Below are 23,994 nucleotides of genomic sequence, written 5' to 3' on the forward strand. Positions count from 1 at the left end.
ATTGTCGATGCGGACGTCCTGAAGCCGCCTGGTTTCACGCAAGACGGAGTCGCGATAGTTCAAAATTCGGAGGAGCAGCGGCCTAGGATTAGACCCTGTGGGAAGTGGCCTCGTCTGTACGCGGTGTGCCCGCTCCACGACGAAGTGAGGCAATAGCGCGCCCTCTGGTAGCAGGGCCTTCAGCCAGTCCTCCATGTGCGTCGCAGGCTCCTTCCCTTCCCATTGCTCCGGCACACTTACGATCCTAACATTGTTTCTCCGTGCCCGCCCTTCCGCATCCTCGGCGCGGTCCTTCAAGAATTTGACCCTATTAAGGAGATCCCGTACCTGCTTATCGGTCTGGGTGACCCGAGGCTCAAGATCCGCCACTGTACCCTCCAAGGTGGTGGTGCGTTCTGCCAATTTCTTGTGATCGGCGAGCAGGTGTGTAAGATCAATTGCGACACTGTCTATTTTGGTCTCCAGAGAGGTGCGGGTGAGCTGGACCGATTCCTCTAGTCTTTCCATGGCAGCCAGCATGGTGTCGAGCTTCGCCGCATCTGGTCGGCATCCGCTGGCTTCGGTAGCTTGTCCATCTTCCCCTTCAGTTGTGCGCCTCCTGTCCCAGTCCGTGTCCTAACACCCCCAGACATGACGAATGAAAAAGCCTGTGCCCTTTAAAACAACATCCAGCGGCTGTCAGGGCTCCAGCAGGTGGCCCAGGTAGCGCAAATAAAGAGGTGCGCAGATGCGGGAGGGGTTGCAGGGAAAAATAGTTTACCTGGTGTGGCCGCCGCACCTCTTCCCAGCCGTCCTTCCCCTGGCCGACGGGGAACCAGGGCCAGATGGTCACCGTGTCTGCACTCAGGGCCGGTCAAGGCTACAATCGGCTCCGAGTAATGGGTTCCGTCCACAGCGGCCCAGGCACCGTCCACCGGTCAGAGGCAACTCCCCGGTGCAGTCGTGGGGCAGGCAGACGGAGGTATCACTGTATGTACCTCATGCAGGCAGCTCCTCAGCCGTACCACACCGCGAAGCACGCCAGACGGCATCTCCGCCACACGGTGACCAATGGTGGGTGTCCCGGGCCGGTACCTTGTCTAGGGACACAGCGCCTGTATGTTGCAGGGCCCTCGGGGTAGGGGGCAGTCCAGCTCGGAGCCCAAATCCAGCGGAGGTCCGCGTCACAGTGGCGGTCGTGCCCTGCAGATTCTGCGCCTGTTGCCAAAGTCATGCGCCACTCCTGCTATTCATGTCTCGGGGCCTGGCCGGCAGAAACAGGCCGCGGCCTCCAGTAGATTGGCCTATGGACATTGCATCCCCTTCCGTGGCGGCAGGCAAACACCGCGCTCGGGGGTACTTGTGTCCTGGTTCGCAGGGGACTCAGTGCGAGCGGTAGCTAGTCCTTGTTGCCAGTGTCCGGGACCCCACAGGACACGCCGATGTGCGTCTCAGCCGGATTTCTGTGCCCCAAGGCAGTCGCCGTCGTTTCGCCCGCCAGGCCTCACTTCGGGGCCTAGCTCTCGAACTCAAGCCCCGGCCTCTGTTAGATGTACCCGCCGGCCAGGCGGTTGGAGGTGCGGCAGGGTCGTCTCGGAGGACCTCGGTGCGGCAGGAAGCTACCGATCGGCTTCAAAATCGGCAGGGAGGTGATCTGTAGTCCGACATCTCTCCGCTTACAGTTTGAATTGCTTTCGGATAGATGTGAGTATTGCCCTGGGGAAGGGGAGCTCGGGCCGGAGCTCTACCCTAGCGCGTCCTTCACCATTGCGTGCTTAGGCACGCCCCCGGGTGCCTGTTCTCCATGGTGTTTATGTATGTTGCTTTTGCTTCTTGAGGTCGTGTGTCCGGCCCCTCATAGTGGTGTGTCCGGGCATTTCCTCACCTCCCTGCTCCTGTCCTGGTTGCTAGGGGGATTCTGTGTTCTCCCTTGTCAGGCCTCGCCTGCCCGGCCTTCCTGGGGCCCTGGGCTGCTGCTCTTGCTTCTGGCGGCTTATGACTGTCAGTCAGCGCCGTTCTGGCTGGCATGTTGCCCTCCATCTGGGGTGGGCTCGCATTCTTTTCCCTTGTTTCCTTGGGCCCTCTTGGCTTCTTCTTCCTCTCCCTTTCTTTGCATTGGATGGAAGCTCTGATGCCTTATAGGGGAGTGGGGTGCTTCGGCCTCTCTGGCCCTGCCGTTGGTTCCTCTGCTGTGAGTGTACAGGCCTCTTCAGTCTTCTTTTTTCCTCCTACATCCTCTTGGGGTCGGTGGTGTTCTGCTTGTGGAGGTTCCTCTTAACTGGCAGGGCGGATGTTACTTACCTGGTCTGCGGATCTGGTCCCCTGTGAGATCCTCGGTTCTGTCAAGGCTGGTGGGGTCCTTTCGCAGTCCCTCCTTCCCCGGAGGTATTGCTAGGGTATCTATTCTACGTGAAGGAATCTGTGGCTAGTAGTCTCTATCAGATGTATGAGTTACTTACCTTCAGTAACGATGTATCTGGTAGAGACTATTCTAGCCGCAGATTCCTTCACGGCCCACCCTTCCTCCCCGTTCTGCGCGGACCCTTGTGTTGGTCTTCGGTACTCGCTCCCGGTGGGGGGCTGTGTCTCCTGTGAGTGCCGTCTGTTGTTCTTGACGGGTGGCTCCGTCTGGTTGCGGTTCATTCCTCCTCTTGGTTCTTGGAGGATGGGCCTATGGTGCTCCTGTGTCCCGCTGCTCTGGCTACTCCAGGTTTAGTGGGGTTTGTCTTCAATCTCTGTCCTCCCCTCCCTCCTTTGCTTTTGCTGTTAGGGGTCCTGGCCCTTCTGCTAACCTCTGAATAGGGGTCATCTGGCCATGCCTTGTCCCTTGGGTGTTGGGGGGGTTGCCCTCTATGCTGGGGTGGTTTGGAGGTTTGTTGTTCTTGTCTGTCTTGGGACTGGCTCCCCTTCCTTGTTTCTGGATGGGGGTGGTAGGCATGCTACGTTTGCTCCTTTTTATGCATGTTCCTTATCCCCGGGGCACGGGGTGGGGGGAGGAGGCTATCTACGTACTGGCAGGGTGGCTGCTCAGGGCTCTGCTCTGTTCTTTCTTCTGCCCCTGCTTTTGGACACCGCAGTGTTGCACTGTCCCTTATGATGGTGTTTGTATCCCTGTCTCTTTTTTCTACTATTTCGCACACTGTTCCCATGCTCCCACAGATGTAGGGGCGCCGGAGTGGGGCTTATGTGACCTCACTGAAGTCACGTACGCGGGCGGTGCCTGGGCGGAGTCGCGTGGTGCCGCCCCGCCCCCGGCGCCCATGGATGCTGTGGCAAAAAGTTTCCGGATCCAGTCTCATGCTTGGGGATAATTCTACGTGAAGGAATCTGCGGCTAGAATTGTCTCTACCAGATACATTGTTACCAAAGGTAAGTAACTCGTACTTTACTCAGATAGTACTCCACTGCTTTGAGTCCATCAAAATGGTTAATGCTAGTGTATAAGAATGTGATGTCTACCGTAATTAACATGATCTTGTCAGACCAAGGAATATCTTTGCGTTTACTGAGAAAATGGCTACTGTATCTTGTATATGATGGCAATTTTACCACAAATTCTTGTAGATAATAATCGACATATTGTGACACGTTTTCCAAAAGTCCACCTACCTCTCGCCGAAATGATGGGTGTACCAGGAATGGGAGAGACTTTTTAATGAATTTTGGGGATGAAATAGATGACCGATGTCAGTGGAAATTCATTACTTAAAAACAGAAACTCTTCATTGGATATGAGCCCATGTCTAATCCATTTCATCAGATGTTTATTGAACGTCTCTTTGACCACTTTCAGCTGTTGATGGTTAGACTTAACATAGCACGCTGTGTCATCCAAGTGTATAAATGCTTCAATGAGAGATACTTTCTTTTAGGCCATAACACAATGTTGCCTCCTTTGTCTGATTTGTTTATTATCACACCTTTATTCGTTTGGAATTTCTGATCAGTTCATGATATTTTTTATTCCGATATTTCGAACCTTCCACTAAGTTTTAAATTTAAGTTTTTAGAGTTCTTCTACCACTACTTTGCGGAAAATATCTATGGTATCCCGTGGCATCATGGGAATCCATGTCAAAACTGGTTTGAAAGGACTTGGGCTGACTTTAGATGAAATGATGCCGGTGTCATGCAGAAACTCCTGTGTAGAAGGCACCACTTCCTCTTCATGTTATGTGCTAAAGACCCTAAGGTCCATAAGGCAGGAATGTGTGATACTTGTAGATTGGTGTTTTTAGATACAATGTTCACCGATATGGATGGCCTCATATCGTATTTTTTGATGGTAAAGTATTTAGTCAATTTCAACTTTCTGATCAACTTGAAAACATCCACTCGTCTTTGCACATAGTTGAAATTGCTCTCGGGCAGAATGATAAACCTAATGATAGTAGTTGTGTGTCTGTCTAACTTGATGTCAGACAAATTTATTACAGTGCTGTTACTAATAATTACTTTTTCCTCCATCAATTGTTTAGTCGCTTCCTGCTTTTTATGTTCGTTACGTTTCCTCCTTGCACGCGTTCTTTGGTTGCATCTTTTGCTTGAATTGGTTGAGGATTCCATGGCCTTTGGGTCTGATGTTGTTGGTCCCATATTTAAAAATCTAGTTCCTCTGCTAAGGTAAGTCTCCCCATGTCTTCACCACCAGCACCCCCTACAGTGTCTGATGCTGACTGAGATTTGTTATCTTGATTGCTGTTGTCACATGCTGTCCTGCTTGATTCACATTAGTGAAATGCTTACGTTTGATAAAGTCATACTTTCTGGAGAAGGTAAAAATTTGGCCTGATTCATAATCTACTTTATCAAGGGAAAATTGAAAGGCTTTCCTTGTTTTGATTATGTCCTCTTGTATTTTTTATTCTACTTTTGATGACGTTCTTGCTTTTAGCTATCAGGTCTTTTAGGTCTGATTTTTCAAGTTTAATGTTTATGCCTTCAATTTCTTTCAGTATGGCTTATCGATCACTTTGTGCATATTTCACAAGTTTCCGGACTTGCCTCATTGATGCTTCAAGATTGCTCTCAGTCCATTCTTTGAGTATTCTGGGGTTTGGGTTCTTGAAACTGGGGGCTGTCATGATTCGAAAGCCACGTCAAATGTGCCTACTTCATACTGCTCCAAAAACTTCTGTTTCCACCATTTTGTCATTTCTGTTTTTATTAACTTTTCTAATTTTTTCAACATATTTTTAACATCACTATCTGGGGATGTAGAGACTAATTTTTTGTTGCATCTCACATCCAGAGCTGTGTAAAGATTATCAAAAAGTAATATTGCAGCTGCTTCTCTTTCCTGCAGTGCATTATCCACCATATGCTTATCAAAGGCTAAGAACTCTGAAAGCAAATCATTCTCGATTGTAATTGAAGATCGTTCTATTTTGCCTTTGATATCCGCACACCTTCCCACCTGTGAATAGCCAGAATAGAACAGCTTAATGTCAGTTTTGCCTCGTTCCACCGGTCCTCCGACTCGTGTTACTCCGCTACTGCTGCCCAGCAAGGTTCAAGGAATGACTGTTGAACAGGGGGTAACTAACGTATTCTCCTTGCGGAAACCCTGAACGCCAAACCAGCTGAGAGCTGTGCGACTTGCTTGCAGTGAGGGGGTCTGTGTATTGGAAAGAGCAGACTTCCAACAAATTGAATGAAAGAAGCAATCCCAGATGAAGTGCTTCACTTGCACCACAAGGACACGGGCTCCAAAGATATGTGGTTTTACAAATGTTGTTTAATGGGTTTACATGACGGTATGACTCGTTTCGGCCACCACGGGTGGCCTTGCTCACATAAATTGACGCGCTGCAGAAACAACCATTATATTCAACTTTCGCACCAGGTGCTCGTTAATGCTCATGGACAAAAGACTATCCTTAATTTGAAATATGGTATAAGTTTTCTAAAATGTTTCTATAAATACAGTAAATATAGTCCTATATACTAATAGACATTTAATTGTAAGTGCAAAATTTGCAAAAGATAATAGCTATCAAATGAATAAATAAATGTGGTGCCCAGCTTCAATGCCCTATCACATTGCTAAACCTTAGTGTGCTCACTAACTCAATGTTGTCTAGTGTTAGCCTCTATTTTGAATTATCATACAGAACCAATAAGGGTAAAAGATTAATTAAGGAGCAATTCTTCCAGACGTGTTTCGGCATGATGCCTTTATCAATGTTAGAAATGCTGTTCCATGATGCCAGTTCTCGAATTGGTTTAAATACAATAAACCCTGTTTTGCAGCGTGAATCTTTCTGGATTCACTATGCTGTGCATTATTCCGTGGTCGGGTCCAGAATCGTAGTCTTTTCTCAGTTTAAAAAAAAAATAAATTCGAAGCCCAGGTGGGTGTCGACGTCCCACCTTTTTGTGTCCTGCCTGTGAGGTCGGCACGCTTCCTGCGGAAGCTCCCACCCTTGGGCGCCATCTTTAGATTCTTTTTTCCACGGTTGGGTCTGGATCGTTCTCAAGAGGGCTCCAGACATTTTTGGAGAAAGAAGACACCAAAAGCCTTTTTTGGACGAAAAAAGATTGGAAAAGACGACGAGAGACTACACCATTGAAGGGTACGACGAAGGAACAGGAGAACTTCCAGAGCTTCGACGTCCATCGGATAATGCGCGCTCAGGGGGCCCCCTGAACGCAGGAGATGGACAACACACCATTCAAATTCTGCCATAACTGCCACCACAAGTACGCGCAGAAGGACCAGCACCCGGTTTGCAACCTCTGCCTACCGGTCGACAACGAGAGCAACGACTGCTCCGCCTTCACGCCGAAAACTCTTCGAGTTAGAGCAAGGCAGAGGATGTCCCAACGCCCGCCAGCATGCAGGGCAAGGGCCAGCCACCATCCCTTCGAGACCTGGGGCTCTCAACAGACGAAGAGGACAACGTCGCCGGATAAGACGACGACTACACGGTCGTAGAGACCCATAAGAAGACTCCTAAAAAGGTAGGAGACTCGATGGCCCCTAAAGCCCCGAAGGACACTTGACAGTCTGACCCAGACTCTCGAAAAAACGAGGGCAAGTCCTCGAAAGCGCCGACGCCAAAAGGTTCGGCGCCCGTGGCTACATACAGGCCCAGCGGATCCTCAGAGAGGGACTCCCAGGCGTCGAAAGCTGGAGAACAGCAAAAGACATCGAAAAACGTCCCCGAAAAGGAAAGTTCAACGCCGAAAGAAAAGGACCCAAGAGCACTTAGGCGCCGTTAAAAGACCCAAAAGCCAGCTCGGCGCCGAAGCCCGGCTCGGCGCCGAAAGTCGCCTCGACGCCGACCAATTCGCCGAAGAGAGCAGCCGATCCATTCGACACCGAACACACCACCGAAATGGAAAAGAAAAAGACGGCTCGAGGCCGAAATGGAGAACATCCTGCAGCGCAAAAGAGAATTCGACACCAGGATGAAGGACTTTTTAATCCGGACGAAACCAAGACCACAGGTTGTCGAGATAGCCGAAGAAGAAGACTACGACGTCGAAGGACAGTCGGGAAGCCTGTAGGGGCTGGAAGATCCAGAAGAAGAAGCCTCCTCCTACTACGAGGAGGAGGGGGATGATGACCAGAGGACAATCCTGGGCTCTGCATCCTCTGAGACACAAGACATAGAGTGGAAAGACCTCGAGACCTCCTGAAGATAACGTGGACACGTATCCTTCGAGGCCCTCGCCGCCTGATGACATTGGGGTTTACAACACAGTCATCAGAAACGCAGCAACAGCCTTCGGGGTAAAACTCAACGAGGAAAGGCAGATGGTAGATTTCCTCCTAGAAACACTGCTCCCAACACAAACTAGGAGCCAGTACCTGCCGATGCTCGATAGCGTCAAGGCACAGGGGAGAGAGGCTTTCAAGGAGCCTGCAACTTGCAAAGCCATCACACCCAGGACGGAGAAGAAGTACAAACATTCCTCCAAGGACCCGCCCTACATTCAGGGATCAGTCACGGCGGACTCCATCATTACAGCTACGGCAAGGAAGAGGGCTAACGTACCAACCACTTCAGGGCCACCCCCAGACAAGGAAAGCAGAAGGATGGACCTGACTGGGAGAAAGATCGAACGGAATGCCGCTATGCACTGGCGCATGGCAAATTCCAACGCACTGTTTAACAGGCACCAGTACCAGATCTTAGACGAACTGGGCCAGTTACTCAAACACCTCCCTGAAGAACACGCGCAAAGGGCTACGCATCTTGTGGAAGAAGGGAAAAATGTGGCAAATTCTTGTCTCAAAACTGCCTTGGACGGGGCTGACACGTCCAGCAGACTCATTATGATGGGCATCACGGAAAGAAGGCAAGCCTGGCTCAGGATTTCAGGCTTCAAGCCAGAGGTGCTACACAGCATCCTGAACACCCCGTTCAACGGAGAGACACTGTTCGGTGCTCCAGTGGATGAGAAGCACACCCAACTGAAGAAAGATAACAAGACTGCAATATCCATGCTGGCCTTGCAATTCAGAGGAACAAAGAGGGGCACCCCGCCACGAAGACCTAACTGGAGGGGAGGAATCCAGCCAGGAACTTCTCACCAGGCGTTCCAGCAGTCCCACCAGACCGTGACCAAGACACAGCAAGGGCAACAAAAGTAACCCTGGCAGTACCAACAAAGAGGCCAGTCCTTTCGCGGGAGAGGGAATGGACGTGGACAAAATAGAAGAGGGGGTCAACAACCCGCCTCTAAGTGACTTTGTCACGCGGCAGGTGCCTACCCATGCAAAAACTCCCAGGGTGGAGCACGGATACAACAACAAGGGGGTACACGAGCTAAACATCTGCGACCATGTAACACAGGTGGGAGGAATAATAAACCTTTTCTTCCATGAGTGGAAGAAAGTAACCACAGACAAATGGGTACTCAACATCATACAGTTCGGGTACTGCATACAGTTGAAAAGGAGACCACCAAACAAAAAAACGAAAAGAAGGGCGCTAGCAAGGAAAGAGCTAGAACTGCTTCAAGAGGAAGCAAAAGAACTGCAAAAGCAGGCCATCGAACCAGTAACTTACAGAGAAAGAAACAGGGGAGTGTACTCAACCTACTCCCTGGTACCAAAGGTAGACGAGACAATGAGACCCATCCTGGACTTGAGGTTCTTAAACAAGTACATAAGAACGCAAAAATTCAAGATGACGTCCCTACAAGAGGTACTTCCTCAATTACAAGGCGGAGACTTCGTAGTCACCATAGACCTCAAGGATGCCTACCTGCACATCCCAATGAACAGGGGGCACAAGCATCTACTCAGATTTATCATCAACAAAGACCACTACCAGTTCGCAACCCTGGCGTTTGGACTAAAATCGGCACCAAGGGTCTTCACAAAGTGCCTCGCAGCACACCTAAGAAGGGAGGGGATACACGTATACCCTTACCTAGACGGCTGGCTAGTAAAAGCAAGTTCATACAGAACGTGCAAGCTGCACGCACAAAGAGTGACAGACACACTAATGGTCCTAGGATTCTCCATCCACTGGGGAAAATCCTCAATGAAACCAGAACAAGTAAAAATCTTCCTGGGAGCACAGATCAACACCTTACAGAACAAGGTGTTCCCCAGCGAGAAGAGAACGCTAGCGCTGCTGAAGGAGACGCGACTCTACCAGAAGGGGCGAGCTCTGACAGCGAGGATGGTGATGATGGCGTATATGCATACATCTAGTGCCAAATGTACGGCTACACATGAGACCTTTCCAAGAAAGGCTACAGGAACAATGGTCACAAGCTACAGGTCGTTGGGAAGATCTAGTGGTTGTAACGCACTCAGTGCAAGAAGAGATAGCATGGTGGAACATGGGGTACATAAGAAGGGGGAAGCCTCTGACACCACCAACGCCAACGGTGACCATCACCACAGACGCATCCCAGAAGGAATGGGGCGCTCACATGGAAGAGTGAGGGGTCTGTGGACACCAGCAGATGCTGTAAAACACATCAACTACCTGGAATTAAAGACAGTCTTCCTCGCAATAAAGGTTTTCCAGACAAAGTTGTACAACCAGAAAGTGTTGATCCAGACAGACAACACAACAGCGATGTTTTACATAAACAAGCAGGGAGGGACACAATCAGCCCGCTTTCAAATTTAGCGCAAGAAATGTGGAGATGGGCCATCCTACTCAAGATAGACCTGCTAGCCATACATCTACCAGGGAAGGACAATGTAGAAGCAGACTGGCTCAGCAGACAGACATCGGCATCCCATGAGTGGAAGCTCAATGACCAGGAAATAAAGAAGCTGTTTGGCAAGTGGGGAACACCGTCAATAGACCTGTTTGTAACACGCCAGAATGCAAAATGCCAAAACTTCGCATCCAGGCAACCAGGGGAAAGGTCCCTGGGGAATGCCCTATGGGTAAGCTGGTCGAAGGCATTTGCTTACGCTTTTCCACCGATCCCTCTGATACAGAAAGTACTCAACAAGTGCAGAACCAGCAACATGACTCTGATAATGGTCGCACCGCAGTGGGCCAGGCAGACCTGGTACTCGCAGATAATGGAGATGACTCAGAGTGCACCCCACAGATTCGGGAGACGGAAAGACCTACTCTCCATGCAAGACGGAGAGGTGCTGCACCCAGAGCCAGAGAGCTTTAGCCTAGTAGTATGGCTCCTGAGGACCTAGAGTTTGCTCATCTGAAATTACCGGAGAGCACCCTGAGGATGCAGAAGGACTCAACAGTGCTTAAGTACCTCACGCACCTGCTCGAGGAAAATCTGAGCTCATCCTCGCTAAGGGTACACCTGGCAGCGATAGTCGCTTACATAAGAGGAGAAACAGGCTAGAGCTTCTTCACATCACAGCTAGTAAAGAGATTCCTGGAAGGAGCGAAAAAGATCGCACCACCAAAGAGGGTGCCACCGCTGGCATGGAACCTTAATTTAGTCCTGACAGAACTCATGAAAGAGCCTTTTGAACCAATTCATAAGGCCTCCCTACAAATGCTAACGATGAAAACAGCATTCTTTGTGTTAATCACCTCGCTGCGCAGGGTGAGTGAATTTCAGGCGCTAACGCTGCAAGAACCCTACATCCAGATACACAATGATAGGGTGGTGATGAGAACGCACCCACACTTTATGCCAAAGGTGGTGTCAAGGTTCCACATCAACCAGACAATACAAATACCAAGTTTCTTCCAAAAACCAGCCACAAGCGCAGAAAGGGCACTGCACACTCTGGACGCCAGAAGGGCAGTCATGCACTACATAGAGAGAACTAAGGGACACAGGAAAACAAAGCAGTTCTTTGTCTCCTTCGCAAACAGTTTCATGGGAAAACCAGTAACTAAAGGAACCATTGCACGATGGATCGCACAAACAATACAGTTGTGCCACAAACAAGCAGGACAGGAACTGGCAGAGGGGACACGAGCCCACTCTACCAGGAAAAAAGGAGCTACAATAGCATTCCTAGCTAACACACCCATTCAAGACATATGCCTGGCAGCAACATAGGCTTCAGTGCACATGTTCACGAAGCACTACTGTGTGGATATACAAATGAACAAGGAAGCACAAGTGGGACAGAAAGTGCTTCAACACATATTCAACAAACAACGCTCATCTTCCACCCAGCCGCCACAAATATAACAAACCGCTACAAAGTCTATGCACAGCAAAGTGAATCCAGAAAGATTCATGCTGCAAAACGAATAGTTTCTTACCGGTCGGTGTAGTTTTGCAGCTTGAAGATCTTTTTGGATTCACTAGCGAACCCACCCACCTTCGCCAGAAAGTTGAGGCTGGAGAGAAAGGTGGTAAAAGCAAAGGCAAGACTGAAACAGACACTCTGGAGGTTAAAGCGGTGAATCACTTACCTGAACATAGCCATAGATTCGGAAACAAAACGAGAAAAAAGAATCCGAAGATGGCGCCCAAGGGTGGGAGCTTCCGCAGGAAGCGTGCCGACGTCACAGGAAGGACACCGTTGGACATCGACGCCCACCTGGGCTACGAAAAAAAAAAAAGAGAAAAGACTACGATTCCGGGCCCAACCACTAGACCGCGGAATAATGTACAGCATAGTGAATCCAGAAAGATCTTCAAGCTGCAAAACTACACTGACAGGTAAACTATTCGTTCTCATTGGTGAATACAAGGCCAATGGGAAGGCTGCAACGCTTTTGCTGATATTGCATAGCTAAAATGTCTTCCGGCAACGTTACAGTCACTCCGATTATATTCATCATTTATATGCCCAGATGTCAGATAAAACATAATTCCCCATGGACTAATTCAGTTACTGGTAACGTCTAGAATGCACTGTTGATCCTCGTTGCCATTCCTCTTCGACGGAAGAAACTGACATCATGGCATCGGGGGAAGGTTTATATGGACTATGACTTCACATTCGGTATATAACGCCCAGTACTGATGCGCAGAAGTACTACTGTAGAAAAGTTTCCAGATCCAGTCTGCCACAGAGGGATTATTCAAAGGTAAGGAATCTGCGGCTATATCTTGCCTCTACCAGATAAGACGCTACTGAAGGTAAGTAACTTATTCATCACATCTGTGTTCAGCTCAGGATATAATCCCCTCAAATCAGCCATGAGCCTTTACTTCCATTGTAAAAATGTTTGTTTCTTTCCCCCTTCTTACTCTTGATATATTTCGTATTTGTAAATATGTTTGTGTCTACCTCAGTTTTGAATTGTTGATTATTTTCATTAATTTATTCACACAACTATTTGTTTGTTTTGTTCAGAGGTGAAGAAATTGGAGGAGCAGTACAATAAGATTGAAATTCCAAATGAAGAAAGTGTGGTTACCTACTACAAGATTCGGCAGCAGCTTGCAAAACTAAGTAAAGAGATTGAAGAATACATTCATAAGCCCAAATACTGCTTGCCGTTTTTGCAACCAGGCAGGCTGGTCAAGGTACATCATTTTACTTCCTCCATGTCGTTAGTTTTTGTTTCTTAAAGCTTTCACTATTTTCTAATTTTTTGTTAAAATGTTTTGCCCGTTGATAGTATTTGAGTTACTACACGGAGAAGGATCATGTCCGACTTCTTTTTGTTTCCCGTTTGCAAACCGAGTTGTCCCTGTTGGGGTCTGTGTACTCTTATTCTTGTCAGCAACTTTAAACATTCTGTAGTGAATGACCCATTCTTTGGAACTGATGCTGGGAATATCTATCGGTAAGGCATATTACAACTCCTGCAAAATTATGTTAATTATCAGTACTTAATGTGGTGTTGACTGAGGCATCCAAAGCATATTTTTGTAAAATGATGCATTGTATAGAATGACTTTCATGGGAAGTAAATAGGAATATTAGTTACTGAGCACAACCAATACCAAGTTTCACCACTGACCTTGTTGTCGGCCACCTCAATAATATTCAGTGCATTGGGAGCAAGACACGTCTCTACATGCCCGGCTCTATACAGCAGGAACCCTGATGCTGTACCTCTATATGTACTAAATAAGTTTTTGGGCTTGTTGTACTTTAATACAAGCATCTGTGCCGCTCTGACTCTCTCCGCATCACAAGAGTTTATACTTCAAAATTGGATAGACTGAACTATAGTTACTTTTTAACGCGCTGAATATAAGTTAACTTTTTGATACTGGAAAGTATCTTGAAGTACTACTCTACAACCAAAAAATCAAAATATCTGGTTCATCGCTCTTGCCATGATATATCCCCTACTTTTGAGGGATCCTGAGGATATATGCCACAACTCTTTTTTTTTTTACTACTATTTTTTCGAGCCTTCAATTCGTCTTGCGACGAAACACTTGTTGGCTGTCTGCATCCATAATACCTACTTCGTGTCAACATAGCCAAGAATATACATGTCTTCTTCTTTTTTTGTTGTACTTGGATGACCACTGTTTCCATTGAGATGCACTAAATGGTGCTTTATCTATTGAGGTGGCTGACAACAAGGTCAGTGGTGAAACTTGGTATTGGTTGTGCTCTGTGACTAATTCACTGTTATATGTATGGGGAAAAAGTTTTTTTCCATACAAGAGAACTCTGGGTGAGTGGCACAGTGCTGTACATTGAGCACGCCTATTTACGGATCCTCAAACTAGAACTTTGGTAAACAGTTCGGAGTTGCTGACAAGTCTCTTTCACCACTGACATTCATGCTGTAATTCATGGAAATAGGAATATATTTGAGTTTTTTGTAGCCTTTCATTCTCCTTATTCGATGTTTGAATACTTAACATCTCCTGTGAAATTTTAGTGGTTCTGTCTGCTTTTAAGCTGATACTTGTGATGTGTGCCAGGTGTTTGAGGCAAATGTTTTCTGTTTCCAGCGTGCCTTGTCTCGTGTGGTTGTAATCTTTATTTCTTGGACACCTCTTGTGGTTATTTTTCCTGTTGAGCTATGTTTTTCATTTGTTGATGTATATTTCTTTTCATGTTTTGTCCTCCAAGAGAATATATTTTTGCTAATTACTTTTCTGCAAGTATCTATAGAAGCAACATATTGAAAAAAGTGTGTTGGGTACTTATTGAAGACCTTTGTTACTGAAGGAAATATGAGGGCTGTAAGTATTGAATACCATCTCCCCACTATTATTCGAAAAGCAAATTTAGCATTTGCTGATCCTATTGCCATGATTGATCAACTGGAGATTGAATCTTTGGATTTTATTGTAACATCTGGTGAAAGAGTGCGCTAAAAAAAGACAGCAGGAATGTCTCTGCTGCTCATTAGACTCCTCAAATAGCCATCCTTGCACATATAGGGGATTTCTAAGCATGTGTTTCTTTAGCTGGGGTCAAGTCAAGTCAAGTTAGATTTTATATCGCCCACTACATACCCGGAGGGTCTCAAGGCGCTTGAGGAAGGGGGGGGGGGAGGATTACTTATCGAATATCCAGGTTTTAAGCTGTTTTCTGAAGGCTAGGTGGTTTTGAGTAAGGCGGAGGTGGATGGGAAGGGAATTCCAGGTTTTGGCCGCCAAGTAGGAGAAGGATCTTCCCCCCATGGTGGCTTTGTGGATGCGCGGAACAGAGGCGAGGGCTTGGTTGGACGACCGCAGCTGGCGGGTGGGGGTGTAAAAGGAGAGGCGCGTGTTGAGACAATCAGGTCCAAGTTCGTAAAGGGCTTTGTGTGCGTGGGTGAGGAGACGGAACGTTATCCTCTTGTTGACGGGGAGCCAGTGAAGGTTCTTCAGGTGAACGGAAATGTGGTCTGTGCGGGGGATGTCTAGTATGAGTCTGGCTGAAGCATTTTGGATGCGTTGGAGTTTTTTCTGCAGTTTTGCGGTGGTACCGGCGTAGAGGGTGTTTCCGTAGTCCAGACGGCTTGTAACCAGTGCGTGGGTGACCGTTTTTCTTGTTTCGGTGAGGATCCAGCGAAATGTTTTTTTCAGCATGAGTAGGATGTTGAAGCATGATGATGAGACGGCGTTGACTTGTTTGGTCATTGAGAGTGAGGAGTCCAGGATGATGCCCAGGTTCCGTGCGTGGTCCGTCGGTATGGGGGCTTTTCCTAGGGCTGTTGGCCACCAAGAGTCGTCCCAGGCGGAAGGGGATGCACCTAGGATGCGGACTTCCATTTTGTCCGAGTTCAGTTTCAGACGGCTGTGCTCCATCCATTCGGCTACTTCTTTCATCCCTTCATGTAGGTTGGTTTTGGCGGTGATAGGGTCTTTGGTGAGTGAGAGGATTAGCTGAGTGTCATCAGCGTAGGAGATGATGTTGAGGTTGTGTTGACGTGCGATGGTTGCGAGGGGGCTCATGTAGACGTTGAAGAGGGTGGGGCTGAGTGATGATCCTTGCGGGACGCCGCAAATGACTTCGGTGGCCTCTGACTTAAAAGGGGGGAGGCGGACTCTCTTAGTTCTTCCAGCGAGGAACGAGATGATCCAGTCCAATGCTTTTCCTTGAATTCCGATGTTTCTGAGGCGTTGTATCAGGGTGCTATGGCAGACTGTGTCGAAGGCTGCAGAGAGGTCAAGGAGGATGAGGGCGACTGTGTCTCCGTTGTCCAGTAGTGTTCGAATGTCGTCTGTTGCTGCGATGAGGGCGGTCTCGGTGCTGTGTTTGGCTCGGAAGCCAGATTGTGAGGAGTCGAGTGATTTGTTGGTTTCGAGGAAGGCCGCGAGCTGATTGTTGATGCCTTTCTCAATGACTTTGGCAGGGAATGGGAGGAGCGAGATGGGGCGGTAGTTTTTGAGTTCGGTGTGGTCAGCTGTGGGTTTCTTCAGAAGGGCGCTGAGTTCGGCGTGTTTCCAGCTTTCTGGGAAAGTGGCGGACTTGAGGGAGCAATTGATGACGTCTCGGAGATGGGGTGCGATAATGGAGTCTGCTTTGTTGAAGATGTGATGGGGGCATGGGTCTGTAGGGGATCCTGAGTGGATGGAGTTCATCAGGCGAATGGTGTCTTTTGTGGTGATTGGGTTCCAGTCGGAAAGGTTATTCGGAGGGGGTACAGGTTCGGAGGTGAGAAGGGTGGACTGGTTTACGGGTTGGTTGTCAAAGCTGTTGTGAATGTTGGCGATTTTGTCATGGAAGAATGAGGCGAGGGAGTCGCAGAGGACTTGAGAGGGGGTGATGTCGTTTGAGCTGGCGGTGGGGTTGGTGAATTCTTTGATGATGTTGAAAAGTTCCTTGCTGTTGTGGGCGTTGTTGTCTAGACGGTCTTTGAGTGCTGACTTCTTGGCTGTCCGGATTAGTTGGTGGTGTTTGCGGGTGGCGTTTTTAAAGGCGGCTTGGGTGATGGTGTTTGGGTCTTTTTTCCAAGTTTTCTCAAGGGAACGACAGAGCTTCTTGGATTTCTTAAGGTCATCGTTGAACCAGGGGGCGTTCTTGCTTCCTTGCTTGATTTGATGTTTTTTCAAGGGTGCTAGTTTGTCGGCGGTTTGGGTTAACCATTGTGAGAGGTTGATGGCGGCTTGGTTAGGGTTAGTTGAATAGGCAGGGGGTTTTTGAAGAAGCGATGTGGAGATCTGGTCGATGGTGATTTTGTTCCAATTTCTTCGCAGAGTTGGTTGAGGGTGGTTGTGGATCGCGATCTTATTGTAAATGAAGTGGATGCAACTGTGGTCCGTCCAGTGGAGGGGTGTGGTGTGAGTGAAGGAGATATGCTTGCTGGAAGTGAAGATGGGGTCAAGAGTGTGTCCTGCATAGTGAGTGGGGGTGTTAACAAGTTGTTTGAGTCCGAGATTGGCGAGATTGTCCAGAAGGGTGGTAGTGTTACTGTCGTTGCTCTTTTCCAGATGGAAATTGAGGTCTCCCAGTAGAATGTATTCTTCCGAGGGGAGGGCGTGTGGGGTGATGAAGTCAGTGATGTCTTCGCTGAATTTTGTACGGGGTCCTGGTGGCCTGTAGAGGAGGGTGCCTCTGAGTTTGGTCTTGGGGTCGGTGTGGATCTAGAAGTGAAGGTGTTCGGCGATAGCGAGGTTGTCTTCTGAGCTGGTTGAGACGCGGATGGTGTTCTTGTGTACGATGGCGATGCCTCCTCCTGTTTGGATGGTGCGGTCCTTACGAATGATTTTGTAGCCGTCCGGGATGGCTGTTGTGATGTCTGGAGCTGAAGAGGCATTCATCCAGGTTTCTGTTAGGAAGGCGATGTCCGGAGAGATGGTGTCGAGAAGATTCCAAAGGTCGATGGCGTGTTTGTGAACCGAGCGGGTGTTGAGAAGGATGCATTTAAGGTGGTTGGTGTTGGATTTCTGTTTGGTGTTTGTGGGTTTGGCGAGGGTCTTGATGCAGGTGAATTTGCAGGAGTGGCAGGTGAAGGGTCCATGGGTGTGTCCTGGTGCTGCTTGGGCGCAGTTGTTGAGGCGGCCGGTATTAAGTGCTAAGAGGGTGGGGGCGTCGTATGTAAATCGGGAGGGGTGGGTGATGTGGGGACCAGGGGGTCTGGCACTGGGCGCGGTCCAGGCGTGGACGGGCGTAGACGGGCTTACCTTTGGCGCACCTTCGGCACGACCGCTGCGCGTGGACGCTGCGCGTTGAGTCATCCGACTTAAATGGAGAGTGTAGGGGGCGGAGCGTGGGAGGGGCAGCTGGGAGGCGGTAGCGGGGAGGAGAGGCGGGCCGAGGGAAAGCACAACAACAAGATGGTGGGCGTGATGGAAAGTGAAACCGGGCACAGGCAAGAACACTTCACTTAAACACAGTTAATGCAGCAAATGTAAACAGCACGCTAATACAGGTCTAAGTCCGGATGAGAGCAAATTGAAACAGTGAATGAGGCAACGATACCGGTTACAGCAAAGCGCTTCAGCCACAATGATGTTCACGAATGCAATACCAGTTACAGCAAAGCGTTTCCGACGCAGTGATGTTCACCAACTGGAGTCAGGGAGCGAGGGGGGGGGAGCGACCGTATTGGAGCAAGTCCAGGCGGTCACAGATGAGCTGTGGAGGTGGTGAGCCCTCTATTCGTGGGTGGGAGGGGCAGCTGGGAGGCGGTAGCGGGGAGGAGAGGCGGGCCGAGGGAAAGCACAACAACAAGATGGTGGGCGGGATGGAAAGTGAAACCGGGCACAGGCAAGAACACTTCACTTAAACACAGTTAATGCAGCAAATGTAAACAGCGCGCTAATACAGGTCTAAGTCCGGATGAGAGCAAATTGAAACAGTGAATGAGGCAACGATACCGGTTACAGCAAAGCGCTTCAGCCACAATGATGTTCACGAATGCAATACCAGTTACAGCAAAGCGTTTCCGACACAGTGATGTTCACCAACTGGAGTCAGGGAGCGAGGGGGGGGGGGGGGGGGGGGGCGACAGTATTGGAGCAAGTCCAGGCGGGTCCTGAAAAAAGTCACAACAAAGGGATCAAATGGGCCCCGACAAACTATATTTTGTCATGGGTATGTTTGAACATCTTTACCAGTCAAGACCGTTTTAATCAACTGCCTTTATTTTTGTTCACCTTTTTTATATCTTTGATCAAATAGTGGTAGACTAGTCAGAACTGACAAACCAGGTCCTCTCTGAACAGGAACACAAGCAACCCAACACTTGTTTCACCCTAGTTGGGTCTCATATTCAGCTTTAGCCTGTTTCCAGTGGCACAGCAAGCCTAGGGCCCATGGCTGGGCATACTCTCCGCAATTCATTCATCACATTGAAATAGACAAAAAAGTGCTTGAAGTAATCTCAGCCACTGGTAATAACTTGAGCCGTTTCAAGTCCATCATTCTTTATGCCCACCATGCCACCCAAGGTTAGACCCAGTCATGTGTAAATCAGCCTTTATCCCGCTTCAGTAGAAATACATCACTATCAGTCCTTTCCATCACTCTATTTTTGCTAATGGTGAACATTATAATCTAAACCGAGATGTCGTGCCCGTTCGTCTTCCCAGTCAAAATATATTCAAAACAAATTGAGAAATGATCACCCACCTATTTATGATTTAGTTACTTTAAGTCTTCTTCCTTCTGTCCCTTCTTATGTGGTTTAGAGACTTTGAACCCACAGGATGTTTTAGAAGAACCCTCACTCACCTACAAAGTAGGTGAAATGCTTCATCATTGGGTTCCCACCCTGGTTGCCGAATGCCCCCAGGGTGTGCTGCGATGCCAGAACACTGTGTGTGTTTCAGTGTGATTTTGTGAATGTGACATGGTGATTTAAAACTGGCTTGGGAATCCCTTTGATCCTAAGTTTCCCAATTTTATTTAAATGTTTTAGGGTTCCTGGTCAATGTTAAAAACAGTTGTGGATGTGTATGGGATTATTAGTTGGTCCCATGGATCCTTACTATGGTCCTCCTGGGTGTGGTCTACATGTTTCAGCCACCTTTAGTAGCCCAAGAGGGTCAATGTTGCTTTCTACACAACCAGGTGTTATTGTGTATGCATGCGTACTAAAGCATACAAGGAGAGGGATGTTTGTAGCCAGTACTTACAACTTCTCAGCGTTCGATGACAATACATCTTGTATTGTAACCTATGAAGATAAAAAAGTTAAAAGAAAGAGAGAAAAGTAGCTACCAATCTGTAGTCGCGCTTTTCCAGGGCCCAGATGGTGTCCCAACGAAGCCCCTTTCAACAATCTTTCATCCAAAGAACACTAAAGAAACCAATATTTTCAATTGCGAGGTAAAAGACGCTCACATCTGTCTTTCCATGCCCGTGTTGTGGGCTGACGAGAAATTTTAACGATTCACTATTTTCAGATAACCACATTATTTAGCCTGAACTGGAGTTATTTGGTCCACTCGCATCTTCCAATATTGAGGCTGTAAAGCCCCCTAAGAATTCGTAATGTGCCAAATTCTGTGCACAGTTTGTGGGTCAAACCTCTTACTTTTTGCTCAGAGAAAAAAGAGGGTGATAGATATTGATCATTCATGCGTGCAAACATCGCAGATCATAATGTATTCTGCATGCAGTGCACTCAAGCACATAGTGTGTATGTCTTCGTTCCTCACAAGTGCCTATACATCCAAGTGTTAACACCTCTCAACCCAGTGATGGGAAAAACAGAATAAGTAATGTCCCCGGGATTAAAATTCCGTCTGAAAGACCAATGCAGTGCAATGTAGTGGAAGAGGTGTGGCGCCGCGGCTAGGCGACTGACTCCGCAATCTGGGGATCATGGTTCGATCCCTGGCACCGGCGGCAGGTTAGCCCAGCACCATGTGACTCTGGGCAATAGCTTGCTTAATCTACCCGACGGCCCTCAGCGCCTAGAGACCCTTACGGGTGATTGTGCGCTTTACAAATGTGGATTATTATTACTATTCGTGGTGAAAGACTCAATGGAATACTGCTTCAGACATGGGCTTCTCTCATCAACATTTTCGTTTTTTAGCATTACTGTCCGTGGCACCTAAAGTAGTGTAGCGGGAATTCCGTTCTCCTACAGAACTGTGCATAGAGATTTGGAACCTCAGTGAATTAGGGTGACCCAAAACTCACCTCAGTACCCAAAATCCCCTTACCGAGCTAGCTACAGTGTCTCATTGGTCATAATACCTCCCAATGATTAGACAGACCAGAACATGAACTTAGAATACCTCAGGTATCGTGGGACACATGAACACTCTTTCGGTATGCAATCATTTCAAACCAGAACGTTGAGTAAAAGAGGACACGTGCACATTTGAAATATTTATTTACTAATGCAGGGTTCTCAAACGCAGTATCTTAGATAATACAAGCAAACATATTATCACAAGCAAAGTTATCAGCATAGTTAATAGTCCATAAAATGCGAAAGGTGACAGCATGCTAATATGCTGAAATGAATAGGAGTTAGCAACACCTAATTCTCACCCTCCCTAACTAGCATAGTATATTATCTATGAAGGTCTCTTTGGGTTTTAGCAGGGCGGGCCCATACCTCAAAATCTCAGTGGCAGAGGATCACATCATCTTCCACCAGCTCTCTGCATGCGAAGCACCATCAAGTGTGTTAAGTGTGCTCTCAGCAAAGCAATATAAAACGTGCGTAAAGCCAGATTTTGGCAGCAGCTGCATTCATGTTATGTCTAGAAAGGTGCGAAGATCAGACCTCACAACAACACTGTGTCGAGTTATCCTTGGAAGCTTCAGCACTCACTGTGCAGACATATTTTACCAAACAGAGCTGATATCAGAGCAATAACATATTATTCTCATGTAAATCACAACGCTTTTCTAGGTTAAAGCTAAAATAAAAATTGTGTCGTGTGCAAAAGCAGCAAAAGGAAAAATGGCGTTTAAACATTTTAATAAGCTCATGCTAACTTAACACGGTATATAGGTAAGCAGTAACTATATGACACCCCCCCAATGATCCGAGCACGGACAAAATAAGGAATGTAGCGGGAATTGTAAGACCAGAATAGGGGCACATCATGAAAACAGAGTTCAATAATAACTAGTCAGGTCAATTTGCAAAATCCGGTCAAAAGGTCTAATAGAGGTCAAGTAAAAATTCTCAACCATGCCAATACATGATTCAATATCACTCAAGTCAATAGGTCTGGGAGTGTAAAAAAAGAATTTGTACGCAAAAGGTCCCAAAATCATGTAATTACGAAGGGGCTATCACCAAAAGTTTCTAAAGTTTTTTAGGACAGGACTGAATACGCAAAATATGCAGCAACAGCCTCCAGCATGAAATCACTGTCATCATCCGAAAACAGTTCAGCCATCCAATTCAGTAGTGGGAAAGAACATATATGCTCCTCCAGAACCGGAGCCTCTAGCATCATCAGAGGACAACTCGGCGGGTTCTCAATATAGCTTTGTGCCAAGAAATCTTGCGCCGCTGCCAGTACGTTCCATTGACCCATTAGTCCATGCATCGCTGCCAAGGCCATAATCCTTTCGCCAGAACAAACCAACTCGTGAGTAACTACGGGACTCATCAGCTGATTAAAATCGACGTCAGGAGACACCGTCTTGCAGAGACACAAATCAAGGGCCCAGTCGAAATCACAGCTCAGGCAATGAAACACAGGCTGGACACATGTGAAATAGGAAAATCGAAAAGATAATCCAAAGGCCGTGCTTAGTCGCAAGCGGCAGTGTGCCATAGTATTCAAGCATCCGGTTGCGAAACAGTGCCAAGTGGGGCTGAGCGGCTTCTAACACAGGAGGGGCATTCATTTTTAATAAAACAAAATATCATCAGAACGCCTGCAGCCAGCGCCAGCAAAACCGGAAAGCCTCCAAACAGGCTTGAAAATATAGAATGGAAGAAAGCAGGGATGACCCCAAATATTTTCTCAAATGAAGTCACGAGACCACTGCTAACTATTTAAAAAAAATGTGCCAGGCCAGAAGTGGAGGAGGCATTAAAGATCTGATGGACCAACTCGCTGAAATGCAATGGCAAATCAGTATTCAATAGCGCTTGCACTTCTGTGCACGTGTTAGCTATGTGAAGGACGAATGTTTCTCGAGCCGAACTCAGGGACACCTCTTTTTGAGACAAAAGGGCTCTTATTCTACTCATACCATTGAACTCTGCTTTCAAGGTTGGGATACGCGGCCAGATGGAAACATCTAAATTCCCATGTGTAGGAGGATACAGAACGTTTTTGCAACACACCACACGTTCTGATACGGTTACCACATAAGCGATACCTCTAATTAACCCACAACAGTCATCGTTATTTAAAAGTAAATAACTGCCATTTGCCAGTAATGTGAAAGTAGGAACGATTGCGGGAACTGGAGTGCCTTTCAAAACACAGGCTAAATTTGGCCGGTCCTGGTTACAAGAACCGTGCAATTGGATGTGTCTACAAATTAATGAATGATCTGGGGTTTCTGTGCACTCTTCTCCTTTAAGATAAACCTCTTTCTCGTCTTTCAGGCATCGATAAGTGAATGGAAGAGACCATGCCTCATGGAGAAATGAACACGAAGCGGCTTGGTGTCCGATAGTTGAGTGCCTTCCTGATCTTGGGAACTTGCAGATAGTCCGGGCGTATCGGGGAAATACATCGCCGTTTATGTGTAGTGTAGCGGAGCAGCAGTGGGGAATGATCCGAGATACCCCGGGGCCTAATTTCTATATCCTCTATATTTTTAAGGCAACCCAGCGAACCTAGAAAATAATCTATTCTTGTTAGACTATTATGGACACTTGAGGTATATGTGTAATAACATTCTGTTGGGTGGTGTTTCCTCCATATATCCCTAAGACCCATTGCTTCTATGAAGCTCTCCAATCGCGATATTCCGGAAGTTCTCGCTTTCAGAGGAAATCTATCTAAGGATTCATTCATAATAGCGTTAAAGTCCCCGCCAATGTGTGACCTCACCTCTGGTCACTCCTCACAGCTCCCCCTGGTTACCCGTGACTGCCTGTGTCTGCCCCTGCTGCTTCTGCCAAGGGTTCGCCGCTGGTGTGCCCTGGTACCTGTCTTTGCTGTTTATTTCTTATTTGTTGCCTGTTTTAACTGTTGGTTGCCCCTCTGTTACCGCCCGTTCTGCGCCCTCGCCCTCTGTGCCCCCCCCGCTCCCCACTTCCCGCCGCTGCTCCCCTGCGGCCCCACCCCCCTTTTACCTTCTATGCCCCGCGCCAGTCGCCCATTGGCCACCCCGCTCATGCCTCCCAGCTGCTCCTCCCT

The 23,994-nt window shown here is 47.8% G+C and overlaps 1 protein-coding gene across 1 annotated transcript in view; it reads left to right on the plus strand.

Annotated features, from left to right (window-relative positions):
* The window catches only part of MTREX (Mtr4 exosome RNA helicase), an 865,138-nt gene that overhangs the window by 543,344 nt on the left and 297,800 nt on the right, over positions 1-23,994 (plus strand). Inside the window, exon 17 of the mRNA XM_078675087.1 lies at positions 12,701-12,873. Coding sequence (XP_078531213.1) covers positions 12,701-12,873 — 173 coding nt within the window. The remainder of the gene's footprint in view (positions 1-12,700; positions 12,874-23,994) is intronic.

This window comes from Lissotriton helveticus, chromosome 2_1 (assembly GCF_964261635.1).
Source record: "Lissotriton helveticus chromosome 2_1, aLisHel1.1, whole genome shotgun sequence".
Taxonomy (NCBI): Eukaryota; Metazoa; Chordata; class Amphibia; order Caudata; family Salamandridae; genus Lissotriton; species Lissotriton helveticus.